The sequence below is a fragment of the Bos mutus genome, chromosome 19 (genome assembly GCF_027580195.1).
Source record: "Bos mutus isolate GX-2022 chromosome 19, NWIPB_WYAK_1.1, whole genome shotgun sequence".
Taxonomy (NCBI): domain Eukaryota; kingdom Metazoa; phylum Chordata; class Mammalia; order Artiodactyla; family Bovidae; genus Bos; species Bos mutus.
Window position 1 is genome coordinate 28791364 of NC_091635.1, and position 14017 is coordinate 28805380.

The window sequence follows — 14017 nt, forward strand, 5'->3', positions numbered from 1 at the left end:
AAAAGAATTCTAAAAGGTCTTCCTTTCACCTCTTTCCTTCTGTAAGTTTCCCCAACCAAAACAGGAGTTAGACTAGAAACCAGGTAATGAGCATTGCACTCAATTGTAACCATCTGGTGCTAATTCATGTTACTTTATATAGAGAGACATAGATATCCAATCACTGAACAAGGACCACAGCTTTTTCTGGTCTAAAAGTCCTGTCCAGGGGCCAAGGAATGGACTAGCCCTGTGACCACTTGAGGTGGCTTCTTTCTCACTCATTCTCAGCATCCAAATGTAAGTTACAAAAATAAAACATGACCCTAGTGCATTCAGTGGAGGCTGTGAAGTTGTGGGCTTAAGGACATGGGTTTTTCAGACACCTCACCTCATCTGAATGACTTTCTGTATTTCCTTCTTAGGTTCGCCTGGCCCTAATGCATGCTGAATATTTCATGAACAATGTTAAAATGAATGACTATGTCAAAGACAGTGAGGAATGCAAGCCAGTCATCATTAATGCCCTGAAGGCCATGTATGACCTAAATATGAATGGACCTTCTAATTCTGATTTCACCAACCCGCTCACCAGGCCCCGCTTGCCCTATGCCATCCTATTTGCAATTGGTGGCTGGAGTGGTGGGAGCCCCACCAATGCCATTGAGGCATATGATGCTCGGGCAGACAGATGGGTGAATGTCACTTGTGAGGAAGAGAGTCCTCGTGCCTACCATGGGGCAGCCTATTTGAAAGGCTATGTTTATATCATTGGGGGGTTCGATAGTGTGGACTATTTCAATAGTGTTAAGCGTTTTGACCCAGTCAAGAAAACCTGGCATCAGGTGGCCCCAATGCACTCGAGGCGTTGCTACGTCAGTGTGACAGTCCTCAGCAATTTTATTTACGCCATGGGAGGCTTTGACGGCTATGTGCGTCTCAACACTGCTGAACGTTATGAGCCAGAGACCAACCAGTGGACACTCATTGCCCCCATGCATGAGCAGAGGAGTGATGCGAGTGCCACAACACTCTACGGAAAGGTGAGACCCCGGGGAAGGCGCAAGTAATGCTTTGTTCTTTGAGGTGGATGGAAAACAGAAGTGGCGGTATTCACCTTGCAATACTAACCCCTTCATCCAATGACTAAGTGGCCCTTTGTAACCATCTTTTACCTATTAAAAAGCAATGTGTGCACATGTGGAAAAAACTCAGACTGCAGACTGGCATCTGAATTGTCCTCAGCCCCCAGCCACCATCTTTCCTTCTACTCCCCAGAAGTAATTTTACTCATCCTGGAACTCTCTTCACACAGGTCTACATATGTGGTGGGTTTAACGGGAACGAATGCCTGTTTACAGCAGAAGTGTACAACGCTGAGAGTAATCAGTGGACAGTCATAGCACCCATGAGAAGCAGGAGGAGTGGGATAGGTGTAATTGCTTATGGAGAACACGTATATGCGGTGAGTTTCTTTCCTACAACAAATTGATAGCCTAGGTTTTCTATTAGCAAATAGGTTTACACTACCAGTGGGAAGTATCTGAAAGCTTCTTATCCACGGAAGATAGTGGAAGAGGGAGGTATGAAATCACGGGTCCCCGGCAAGGAGGGGATCCTCAGTGCACAGAAGCGACGGTTAACAGCCAGTTGTGTTTCCTCTGCTGTCCACAGGTAGGCGGCTTTGACGGAGCTAATCGACTTAGGAGTGCAGAAGCCTACAGCCCAGTGGCTAACACCTGGCGCACAATCCCAACTATGTTTAATCCTCGTAGCAATTTTGGCATCGAGGTGGTAGACGACCTCTTGTTTGTGGTGGGTGGTTTTAATGGCTTTACCACCACCTTTAATGTTGAGTGCTATGATGAGAAGACTGACGAGTGGTATGATGCTCATGACATGAGTATATACCGCAGTGCTCTGAGCTGCTGTGTGGTACCAGGGCTGGCCAACGTTGGGGAATATGCAGCTAGACGGGACAACTTCACAGGACTAGCACTGCGAGATGAAGTAAAGTACTCTGCCTCGACAAGTACCCTACCTGTATAAGCCTCTTCATATTAGCTAATAAAAAGTCTAAGCAATAAGAATTAATTCTTTTTTTAAATAAATGCAGTGTTTAAACTTGTAAGAGTACTGGAAAATGTTCAACTTAAGGGAGCCAAGGGTTGGATGACAGAAGGGAGTACGAGGGGAAGAAGGAAGCAATTATATTCAATGGTCCATAATTAAAAGGAGAAATCACAGTGCAAGTCAGCTCTAAAGAAATACATTTATTTAAAACTTACATCAAGACGATTAGTAGCTCTAACACAGAACAAGGTAGCTTTAGGAACATAAAACAAGCTATTTTACAAGGTAATGTCTCAGACTGTCCTAAATTCTACATCTCTGACTTAATTAAAGGGAGACAGTCAAGATTATACTTGCGGTAAGACAGGGGCTCAATACTGCTAGCCCAGAAAACCCACTGTATCAACTTGAACTAAGTATTTATTTTACATATAATTCAATGAGCCCTTGCACATAGACCGTAAGATCTTCAACCACACAACAAGCACTACTTTTCAATGAGTGCAAGTGCATTAGGCTGAAGATTAAGTTAACAAGTGCTCTACTGTATGTGCTTCACGGTCAGACATTCGCAGTAATGGCCATATAGAGTAAGACAAGCCCAACAAAGGTAATCAACAGAGAGCAGTTATTTGGCTATCTAATTAAACTCCTTGAAGCAAAATGACTACTATATTGTGTTACTGTCACTGTATTACATCACTGGGCTATGAGCTGTTTTGTTTCCAATGACCAAAACATGGTATAATATAAGCATTATAATAAAAACAAAAATGGACTATTCTCAAGAAAGTAACAAGCTGGAGTGAAAAACTGTGCCAAAATGTTTAACAATTTGAAAAAGGAGAGACTGAATTGTTTCTCCAAATAGTCTAAGGTTAAATGACAACCTATAAACACCCTATTTTTCTAGTGTTGGCAGAGGACTTGCTTCACAATTCTTCATATTTGGAAAAGACATGAAATGTGGCTGAGACACCCTTTTTAGGCTTAGTTTGAGACAAGTACAAAAAACATCCCTTTGGTTATGCTTGATTAGGCCACGTAACTGAAATGTACAAAGAGCTTACCTGTCTACCTATAGTATAGTGTTCATATTAGAATTATGAAGCAGAGAATGAAGTATTTAAACATACCACATGCTACACTAGTCAAGAAACATAAAAGAGGAAAAAAGTGTGCTCTAGAAACTGCCTTACCGGCAGCCTGAAGAGTTTAATATACAAAAGCACACAAATCTGCCATAAACATTATCTTTCCAGCTTCAAACCTCTGTTCTACATAAAAAAAGGTTTCAATTTATTTTTTGGTCCCAGAAATACTATACAAAACCAAGTAATCAAGACAAAACTGACGTCCATAAAATTTTAGGTTTTCTTTTTTTTTAAAGCAAAATAATTTTGAATTGGCACAGCAAAAGCAAAGTTGTATATCAAGATACACAAGACTAATCATGCAAATCAGACTCACAACTGCAAGTGAGAGGTATTACTTAAACACTAAGCTCATGACTGACATTCTCAATATGTACACCGGGCTTTTTTTCTTTTTTTAAACCATGGTGGGGTGGGTATACTCAAAGGGTATCCATTCCAAGATCTAAGCAGCCTCACTTAAAGTTATATACAGTTCTTACTTTTTGATATAGTCAATTCCCCTCTTTTCCTTCTACAAAACAAAAGCAACAACAACAAAAAAGGTTTGCTTAAATACATGTTAAGCTGCCTTGTTAAAGCTGTATTTTTAACTGCTTAAATTGTCAAATGCAATCTTCAGTTTTCATTAAAAAGGAAATTTCTTTCCCAAAGAGCCATTGCAGGCTGGTCATCATAATCAGAACCTTTCCAAATGCTGAGGGATGTTATTTCTAGTTTAAAATTTCAGAATGTCAGCCTTGAACAGATTTAAGCAAATCTGGTTTCCTTCCTTATTAACAAGTTAGTTAGGATATTTTAGAAACACAAGTTATCGATGTGAAATCACACATGTGAATTCAAATATGAAAATTAGGAATTCAGTGGTCAGGAACCCTGCACACATGATCATGCAAGGAAGGACTTACCCTCTCTTTCCAGCCATGGCCTAGGCTGCCTGCCGAGTTAAAAAACAACAGTTTCAATCACGTTTTCAAAACCAGATTATACCTAAATCTTATGAGTTATGGCTTCTGCTACATCATGTGAAAAAAAGACAACCCTACAAGTAACTTGGTAATGACTATCTCAGAAGACATCTCTGAGACCAAAAAAAAAAAAAAGCAATTAAAAAAACCTGACATCACACCCTCCTGGAAAGAAACTGGTACCTTAGTGAGCTACTAAATTATTTAACACCATCAAGAAAAGGAAGTTTGCTAATATAGTCTATCAGAGAGAAATGAGAAAGCCATTTAATGAGCTTTTCTGTCTTGCACAGACCTCTCACAACTAATCAGCAATTCTCAGAATCTAATAACTTTTATTAAAATAGCTAAAAATAAATGGAAATTAAGGAAATGGTAGAGATGGGGTAGGATAATATATCCTCATATAGAAATAGACTTGCAGTTTCCTATCCCTACCCTGGACTAAATTAAATGTATTTAAAGTAGATTTCCAACACATTTTAAAAAAATGTTCTTAGGCAAGGATACCAATTTAGAAATTTCAGATAATTTCTTAGTATAGAGTCCAAGGGCTAAGCATTAATAGTCCTACAGCACACTGAGAGCCCAAATTCCTGATTGTACTTTTTCTTTTGATGTTTGATCCAACTGCTAAGAACTATAATGAACTAACTGGGGAAAAAAATCACTGCACTTGGAATTTACCTTCTAGAATAGTATTCCAGAATGTCCAAGAAGGTAGAAACATTCTGAAAGAAACAAGAAAAGTATACTGGACCCCACACTTCAAACCACTAGAGCAGGAGTTTCCTACATTAACTGAACGCTAAAGGTCAACCTATGTGATAATTTGCATACTGCCTGGGCACAGGTGAGATCAGAAGAATGCATTAGAATAAATAAAAGATAACCACAGAGATCAATTTTTAAGAGCCGTAATTATGTGCCCAAATGTTGTAGTCTAGGCTCAGGCAAAGTTTCAATGAAGGTCTAGGGCAAATGGACAAAATATTATAATAATCCAGGTTGAGAAATAATAAGGCTTCTCTTTAGCAACATTTCCCTAAACTGTTACTTCCTTCCTTCCTATTTTGAAAAGTTTGTTTTAGAAAGGAATGATGAGGATTCCATATAATATGCATTAGAGTAAAATTTAAAACTAAAGGTGTTGAGTGTCGATTATCATTGGCATTATTTACACTCAGTAACTTATCTTCAAATATCTCCTGAAAAAAGCGTTTTAAAATTTTTCAATGCCTTTGATTTCTTACTCTAGACTAGTAATATTTTTCTGCTTAGAGAAACAAATTTCAAAGATATAACTTCCTCTGTAATCAATTCATCAGCTAAAGATCAGTACTCTTGCTAACCACCATTATCTCAAAGTGATGGCGTGAAGTTTACAACAGAGATGCTGAAGAAATGAAAAATATTCCACAAATGCCAATCACAAATTTCTCATCAGTCATGTCTTCTAGAAATAAACAAGATAGTATTTCAAGATAAACAAAGACAACAAAATAGCGATGCAAACATTGTGAAATCATCTTGCTAAAACATTGTGCTTTTTCCTTCAGACTTCAATCTCACTATTGCACATTCCTCCTATAGATGAGGGCTCAATGCATGTATTCTGATCTTGTCAAAACCAACCATTCAGGAAAAAAAATGAAAAAGATTATCAAAATACATGTGCAAATAAAATCGGTGCTTAAAGCATGTTCAAAACATAAGTCCCTAAAACAACGAAGATATAAACTGTTGGCAGAAGAACAACCAAGTAACTACACCTGGTTTTCCATTTATCTTTAATAAGATCTTATTTTGCCAACATACACACAAACCAACAACAGATAAAGACTGCAAACTAACAAAAATTACCACGTACTGAATTGATTTTCCCATTCTTCAGTTTTTAACTGTATTTCCTTTATATGGGGTGATAATCCATTCATGTAGAAAATAAGTTATTGACCTACATTTTCAAGTAACAGTCTGGGTATCTTCGGCCTCATGAAAAGGTCTGTTTTAAGCTGCATGCATCAAAGAACCTAGCATTCTATCTGAGAGCTTGGCACTCGCCGCATGTTTAGGGCATGTCGATGTATTTCTTGCATCTGTCTGATCCTGTCCTTCTGCCACATTAAGTTTTGAGGCATAGGATATCTCTGAGTGCCATGCAAGTACCGGTATGGGATTCTCACGTGGCAGGCAGTGGCTCGACAACGGGGTTGTGGCATGGGAGGAAGAAGCATCCACCGCTTTCTCTCAGCACAGTATCGGTAGGCTTCTTTCCTATACTGTTTGTCAATATCATCACTGTTTTTCCAGCCTCCAATAATGAAAACGTCATCTTTGTAATAGCAAATGGCCGCTCCTTCAATGCTTAGGACTTCCGGGGGTAAACTTTCAAGGATCTCATCGGAAACCTGGTTGGCGATTTTTCGTATCGCTTCTTCATTTTCTAAAGAATAACTCTTGGGGCAGCATGAGGCTGTCTGATAAAAGTTTGAGTTGACCACAGACATTTGGAAAAAGCAGTAATTGTCAATAAGCGGCAAAGATTCCACATCTTGCCACTGTCGAGTCTCTGTGTCATAGCAAGTAATGACAGCCTTTAATCCATCTTCAGTGTCCCGGTCCACAGGAGTGCGGGCAGCAATGTACACAAACCGGTCTTCAATGGCGAGCGCTTTCACATCCCGAAGAATCTTTGGTGCTGATTCCAAGTTGTGCCATTTATCTAGCTCGGGATTATAAACAGTCACATCTTTAAAACCGGGACTGAAGTTGCCATGTCCTCCAATGCTGTATAGCTTCCCCTTGACTTCTGTTAGCCCAAAAGAATGCTTCCTTGTCATCAGACTACAAACATGTTCCCAGGTATTCAAATTTGGATTATACCTTTCCACAGTTTTAGCGAACCCTGGTTCCATCGACCCAGCAACATACACGTAGGATTCTGTTACTGCAACAGCATGTCCATCAAGGTGATTATGGATATGGGGTAGGTTTACCCATCTGTCCTCATCGACAAAATATCCCACACATTCACTTAAATAGTCCCCTCCTTCTGACACGCCTCCAATAACCATGATCACGTCCATGTTTTGCCCGTAGCGAGGTAATAATGAGACATGAGAAGCAGGATGCTGGAATGTGCCAGACTGTATGTTCTCAGCTCTCAGAGCGTGCCTCTCCACTGCATCGGCCACCAACTTGACGCAAACTTCATTATTGGCCACCAGCCTCTCTGGTTTGACATGACGAGTAAGGTAAGTAGGTTTCATCTGGGACAATCTGAGCAATTTAAAAAGTTCTTCAAAGTATCTCTCTCTCTCCTCAGCATTTCTCTGAACCCACTTCAAAACTGTTTCGAACAGAACCTCTTCGGAATCAACTGTGATCTCCAAGTCCGAAAGCCAATCTCGGATGAGGTGGAAAGGTAAAGTATAAAATTCCTCATCCTGAATTACTTTGTGGAAGTTTCTCCGTATCATATCTGCCGCTTTCAGAGCAAGCTGGCTTAGGGTATACATGTGAGCTAAGCTATGAATGGCCACACAATTAGAGAGATGAAGCTTTTTCTTGAGAAATTCTCCACAAAACTCTTTTAAACGAATTAATAGGAACCTAAAACCAAGAAAAAGAGGAAGGGTTAATTTTCAAATGTGCATACTTTGAAAATGCTCTTTGAGAACATCTAAATTATACAAACTGAAATATAAGTTTCATCTCACTTCATTCACAACACTTGAAAAAAAAAAGCAAATCCTCCCAAATTAAACAGGATTGTGTGGGAAAGTATGTTTAAAAGCATATGTAAAAATCATCTTTATATATTTTATTTACATTAGGTAGTTTATATGTAATTATATATTATACAAAATTTTGTGATACACACACAAAATGGAGTTTTTGATTACGTAAGGTATTTCAGAAAATATCCTTTAATAAAGAACAACAGTCCTACACTCTGTTTCCACTGTAATTTACCCTTGGCAGAGGCAAACCTCAATCCAAACTTGTCTGTGCCATCCTGCCCAAGTCCCTAGCTAGCAACCAGTCTCTTCTTAGATGAGGCTGGGTCTCAATGAAGAGATTTCCTTAAGCATCAACTACATGGTATAAAAACTGTGACTCCTGGGAGGCTGTCTGGTCGGATTTCAGAGGGAACGGCAGTGCAGGCTTTGTGTCAGAGGTTTTAATCTTCTCATCACCAGAGCTTTCTCCCTGAGTAACCCAGGGGTGGGGGCAGGGGTGGTGCTCAGGAGTTTTGTCCTGAGCTGGGTTCTCATTAAAGCAGGAGTGGCAAGGCAAACTCTAAGATCTGAAGAAGCCAAGAAATAAAACAACAGAAAATGTGTAGGCCCGTCCACATTAAAAAGAAAAGCGGTTTGGCATGTAGCTGACTAGATGTTGTTGGCTCACATAAATTAATCTGGCAGAATTAAGCCCTAAGGGTGGCCAATTTGAGACTAGTGCTAAGGAGTAAGGGCATGGCAACCCACTCCAGTATACTTGCCTGGAGAATCCCATGGACGGAGGAGCCTAGAGGGCTAAGAGTCCATAGGGTCACAGAGTTGGACACAACTGCAGGGATTTAGCACACACACTAAGGATTACATCTCCAGAACAGAGAACATAAACAATTTAAGAATGACTTCACCAGTCAGTCCAGGCCTCTCTCACTTCAGTAACTACTTGCTACTATGATTATTGTGCTTAATAACTAACTGACTTGTGATATGAAGATGAATTTCAAGACAGGCTCCCTTTACCCTCTTCAGGGAGCATACCATCTCAGCTACAAGACAAAGACAAGGCAGAGTAGTTAAGAGCTCTAGTGGCTCTCAAATATGCCTGGGTGCCAGGATCACTCTTTCTTGTGCTTCCCCACCTTCTACTTGTGATTTTTGGCAGGTGTTCCAGTAAGCCAACACATATTTCCTTGGACAGGTGTTTGGAAACACTGCTCTAAGAAAACAATAGCTGCCTGTCGTATACTAGGCATGTGTCACGTGACAGGGATCATGCTGGGCACTTCCTATTATTGCTTTACAGTGTATGTGCCCTGCAAGGTAGGTATGATCAACAGACAGACTATATGGGGGAGGAGGGGTTGTAAAGGAATCCTGCCTCAAAGCTGATGGGTAGGACTGGCTGTGATGGTTGCAGGGCATAGTGTCAAACACAAAGTGGCTACTCAGCAACTGACCTATGGAGAGAAGTTTTAAGTAAATTGTCTGGGGGTGTTCTCTCCTCAACTCACTCAAGTCTCCAGTAAAGGAGGGGTAAATCTGAAAGAACACAAGCTCACGTGACAGAAGAAAACAGAGCTGGAGTGAGTGCGATGACCCTTCTCTATCCATCTGCATTCCACAAGCCACCCCTTGCACACACACACCTGCCACATTCCACCCCACCCTCAAATAGATGACCCAGTATCATGCTTTGAGAAAACAGAAGCAATCAGGCAAAAACTTCATTTTCCCATTATCCAATCCTTTTTTTTTTTTTCCCAGCCACATCGAGAGGCTTGGAAGATCTTAGTTCTTCAACCAGGGCTTCAACCTGGGTCCCAGCAGTGAAAGCCATGAGTCCTAATCCCTGGACCACCAGAGAATTCCCTCCACTATTCAATCTGTCTGCCTACAGCTGTACCCTATACTCTGCCTTCCTAGTCCAACTTCTCCACTTTTAATATGGATTCTATCCCTTCTTGGTTTCAAAGACTCTGGTCCTTATAACATCAATTTCTCCTCTTCCACGGATTCATTTTCATCAGCACACAAACACGCTCCACGATCTCTCAGGTTGTGTGTGTACGTGCTTAGTCACTCAGTTGAGTCCCCGACTCTTTTGCGACCCCATGGACTGTAGCCTGCCAGGCTACATGGAATTTTCCAGACAAGAATATTGGAGTGGGCTGCCATTTCCTCCTCCAGAGATGTTCCCGACCCAGGGATTGAACCCAGGTCTCCTGCACCTCCTGCATTGGCAGGCAGATTCTTTACCACTGAGTCACCTGGGAAGCCCATCTCCCAGCTTACAGAGGGAAAAAGACCTCCCTGGATGACTCCTCACACAGGTCCATGAGTATCATTTTTCTGATTCTCTTGACAGACTATTTCTTAAATACTATTTTTTAAAGATACTGTATTATTTGGCTGCTTGAGATTATCTTTTAGTTGTGGCATGTGGGATCTAGGTCCCAGACCAGGGATAGAACCTGGGCCCCCTGCATTGGAAGTGCAGCATTTTAGCCACTGGACCACCAGAGAAGTCCCAATGGTCAGACTTAGATGGCTCTTGTCAGTGCCATCAATGACCTCTATTATCACCAAATCCAATGACTACTTACAAGTGACGGAGTTGACATGATTGGCTACTCCCTCCTTGACACACTCTAGCCTTCCATGGGATCAGGTGCTCTGCTGGTGTCTCTTTAACATTCTGGAGAACCCCAGAGCTCTGTCCTTCGGTTTCTCTTTTCTATCTACACTCTCTTCCTAGGTAGTTTTATCCAGTCCCAAAGCTTTAATTACCATCTATATGCTAATTTCCTCCCAATCTCTAGCTCCCAATGCTCCTCCATCCAATGTCCTATTAGACATCCAGTAGAAGACATTTCCTGGACCAAAAACCAAACACTTCCTCCCAAACACTTTCCTGAACTTTTTCACATCTTAATAATAACTCCATCTTTCCAATGGGTCAAAAAACCTGCAGTCTTTTCCCTCATCCCTCACATCAAATCCACTGGCAAATTTCTCTCCTCTGCCTTCAAAATGCATCTAGAATCAAAGCATTTCTCATCACTTTTACTTCTCCCTCCTCAGTTCAAGCCTCTACCACCTCTGTAACAACCTGCTTGTCTCTCTGCTTCTGCCCTTGCAGCCCCTTCCCCACTTTTTCTCAACACAGCAGAATTCTGCAAATCAGAATGCATCATTACTCTACCTTAAACCTTCCCATGTTACTCAGAGTAGGAGCCCTAGTCCTCCCACAGGCTGACACAGCCCTGTGGGATCTGGATCCATCCCCATTACCACCCTCAAGCCTCTCCTACTTCTCTTGCCCTGCATCCCTCTGATCCAGCCACCCTGGCCTTTTGCTATTCTGAAGACTGAAGCGACTTAGCAGCAGCAGCCTCCAGAGAAGCTCCATCTCAGGGTCTTAGCACCTGAGACGTCCCCTACCTGAAACACTCTTAACCACACCTCTTTCAATTCTTTGCAAATGTCTTTTTCTTCAGGAGGATTTCTCTATCTATTCAGTTTAGAAAACAGCTTCTTTACATTAACATTTTCTATATGACCCGCCATCCTTTATTTTTCAAAATAGCTAGAGCAATCATCCAACATGCTGTTTTATTTGCCGTCCATCTACTTATGGAAGTGCAATGCAGAAAGGGACTTTTGTCTATTTTGTTCACTGCTGAATCCCCAGATGCTCAGAACCCAGGGGTTGACTCAGGAGATGGTCGTTCAAATAACAAATATACACATAGAATACTGCCCCAAAAGGCTGCTCCCCATCTCCAAACTGCATTCACCTGCTTCCTAAATAGTTTCTGGAATATCCATCTGGGCCCTCTAAAACCCATTTTCCACAGTAGCAGAATCATCTTAAAAATATTTCAGTCAAATCATTTCCTTAGCCAGCTTCACATCACCTTGTAAATCCAAACTCCTTTATCCAAAACATTTCACACACCCTTCTCCCCTTCACCTCCTAGATCATTCAATTTCCTTTTTTACTTCTTCTCTAAGCCAAACGAGATGCGGGGCCTTTGCGCTATCTGCCAGGAATGGTCATTCCCCATCTTTGCATGGCCAGGATTCCCTTGCCATTTAAAGGTCGGTTTAAATGTCACCTCCTGAGAAAGGTCTTTACGCAATTACTATCCTTTTAAAATGTCAACACTGTACTCATTAAAAGCGGACTTTTTCATTGCCTTTGTCTCTTCACCTGGAGACACGACCCCTTGCCTGACTGGCCGGCTGCACCCTCTGTGCCCAGCGCAGTGGCGGCCCCACAACACACAGCAGGCGCTCAGTAAGTATCAAACGAATGCATTTCGTTAGGGCTCACTCGAGCCTACCCAGGGCACTGCCTTTTCCCGCGCCCTCCCTGGATGCCGCCCGCGGTCGGCGAGCATCTCCACCCCCGCGCTCCGAATCCCGCCTGCGTCCCCTACCTGTCGGCCAACTCCAGCACCTCGTGCACACTGCCCGTGCTGACGCGGATGCGCCCGGTGTACATGTATTCGATAACGGCTTCCACCGTGTCGGGTTCCGGCCCGGGCTCGGAGCTCCATTTGCGCATTTCCACCCGGCCGGAGCGGGACTCGGAGAACTGACCCGAGAGCAGGGGCGTGAAGTACTCGGTGGCGGCGGCCAGCACCGAGCGGTGGGCCCGGAACTCTCGGCCTCCCGCACCGCCGAAGCACAAGGTGATGTCGCAGAAGAGGCCCTGGCGCCGCTGTTCGTTCTGCCTCCACGACAGCTCCGAGCAGTGAGAGCTGCACTCGAAATCCTCGGCCTCCGGGCCCGGGTCGCCCCCGCTCGCCTCCATTGCAGACAAACCAGGCCCAGGCCCGAAGTCCACCGTGCCGCTACCTCTGACTTCGGCGGCTAGCCCCGCGGAGCCGGCTGCGGCTGTCTCCATGCTCTCCATCTCCAGCACCTGCAGAGATGCTGCCGCGGCCGCCGCTGCCGCCGCCGCCACAGCCGCAGCCGCCATCTTGACGCCGCCGCGCCCGACTCCTCAGTCCCCGAACGATTCTGCCGTTCTGGTGCGACACAGAGGGATTCTGGGAATAAAGAGTGGGCGCGGGGCGGAGCCGGCCGCCGCTGGGTCTGCGCACGCGCCGCCGCGCCTGTCCTAAGGCATCCGTCTTTGGTAAGGGGCAACTGTTGTGCTCCCGTTATGACTGTCTTCCCCGGAGGCCGGCCATCCACATGCCCATGGGGACGTTGGCTCTTTCCTTCTCCTAGAGAGCAGCGTGTTCTTCGTGGTCGTTTTGTGAAACAAAAGCCACCTTGGACCCTCACCTATTAGTGTCTTGAGTGGCACCGTTGGATTTTTATTTAAAGGTTTAGAATGGCCTTGGAGTAAAAATGGAAAAAAGAAAGACTTGAGACTGAGCCCCAGTTAAGTGGATGAGGGTGAGCAAGTAACTTACTGTCTTTGAACTAATTTTTCTTTTAAAAACGGGATACTGTCTAACTTGGCAGATCGCTGTGAAGGTTAAATGAGGTATTTAACCAATAGGTATTTTTACGTAGTGCTTGGTCCACAATTACTGTTCCATACATACTTGTTTAAAAGATGAATAAAAGCCACTTAGAGGCTTCAGGCAAGGGAATGGCTTAATCAGATGCACCTTTAAAAATATCTCTGGTGGGCTGTAAGGAGACAAAAGTAGAACTAGGGGCACTAAGTTAGCAGACCCCATATGGACAGATCAGAGTTATTTAAAGGATAAATCAACAGGACTTGCCAACCAGAGAAGTGAAGGAAAGGATGCCTTCCAGGTGTTTAGCTTGAGTATCTAAGTAAACCTTTGGTTTCCATTCACTGAGAAATGGGAGGCACAATTTCATGGGAGAAGATACTGGGGTTTATTTTAAAGATAGTGTCTTTTTAAAATGTTTATCTGTCTGCACCTGGTGGCATGCTGGATCTTAGTTCCTGGACCAGGGATGGAACCCAGGGCTGCCGGCAATGAGATTGGGAATTCCCTTGATTCTTTTTTAAGAGATGTATGAACTTTTTTTTTTTTAAGATTTTATTTATTTTTGATTGCGAGCTATCTTTGTTGCTGCACTTGGGCCTTCCCTAGTTGCAGCGGGG

At 43.0% G+C, this 14017-nt stretch overlaps 3 protein-coding genes across 4 annotated transcripts in view; 1 reads left to right on the forward strand and 2 right to left on the reverse strand.

Moving 5' to 3' along the window:
• KLHL10 (kelch like family member 10) overlaps positions 1 to 2028 on the forward strand; it is a 12826-nt gene extending 10798 nt beyond the window's left edge. The window contains exons 3-5 of the mRNA XM_005899226.2: positions 405 to 1022; positions 1295 to 1444; positions 1654 to 2028. Coding sequence (XP_005899288.1) covers positions 405 to 1022; positions 1295 to 1444; positions 1654 to 2028 — 1143 coding nt within the window. The remainder of the gene's footprint in view (positions 1 to 404; positions 1023 to 1294; positions 1445 to 1653) is intronic.
• NT5C3B (5'-nucleotidase, cytosolic IIIB) overlaps positions 1 to 6184 on the reverse strand; it is a 25665-nt gene extending 19481 nt beyond the window's left edge. The window contains exons 1-2 of the mRNA XM_070389830.1: positions 6045 to 6184; positions 4115 to 4143 (exon numbers count right to left, since the gene is read on the reverse strand). Of these exons, the coding sequence (XP_070245931.1) occupies positions 4115 to 4143; positions 6045 to 6111 (96 nt within the window). The 5' untranslated portion in view covers positions 6112 to 6184. The remainder of the gene's footprint in view (positions 1 to 4114; positions 4144 to 6044) is intronic.
• On the reverse strand, positions 2233 to 13079 carry KLHL11 (kelch like family member 11). Of its 2 annotated transcripts, XR_011467996.1 has the most exons (3): positions 12360 to 13079; positions 6045 to 7789; positions 2233 to 4143 (listed from the first exon to the last, which is right to left on the reverse strand). XR_011467996.1 is itself a non-coding variant. In XM_005899225.2 (2 exons), exons 1-2 carry the CDS (start codon positions 12902 to 12904, stop codon positions 6208 to 6210), a joined length of 2127 nt encoding a protein of 708 aa, XP_005899287.2. In that variant the 5' UTR covers positions 12905 to 13079; the 3' UTR covers positions 2233 to 6207. The 2 variants fall into 2 exon arrangements, 1 of the variants encoding a protein (XP_005899287.2); XM_005899225.2 differs by having other exon boundaries at positions 2233 to 7789.
• Between the last annotated feature and the right edge of the window lie 938 nt (positions 13080 to 14017).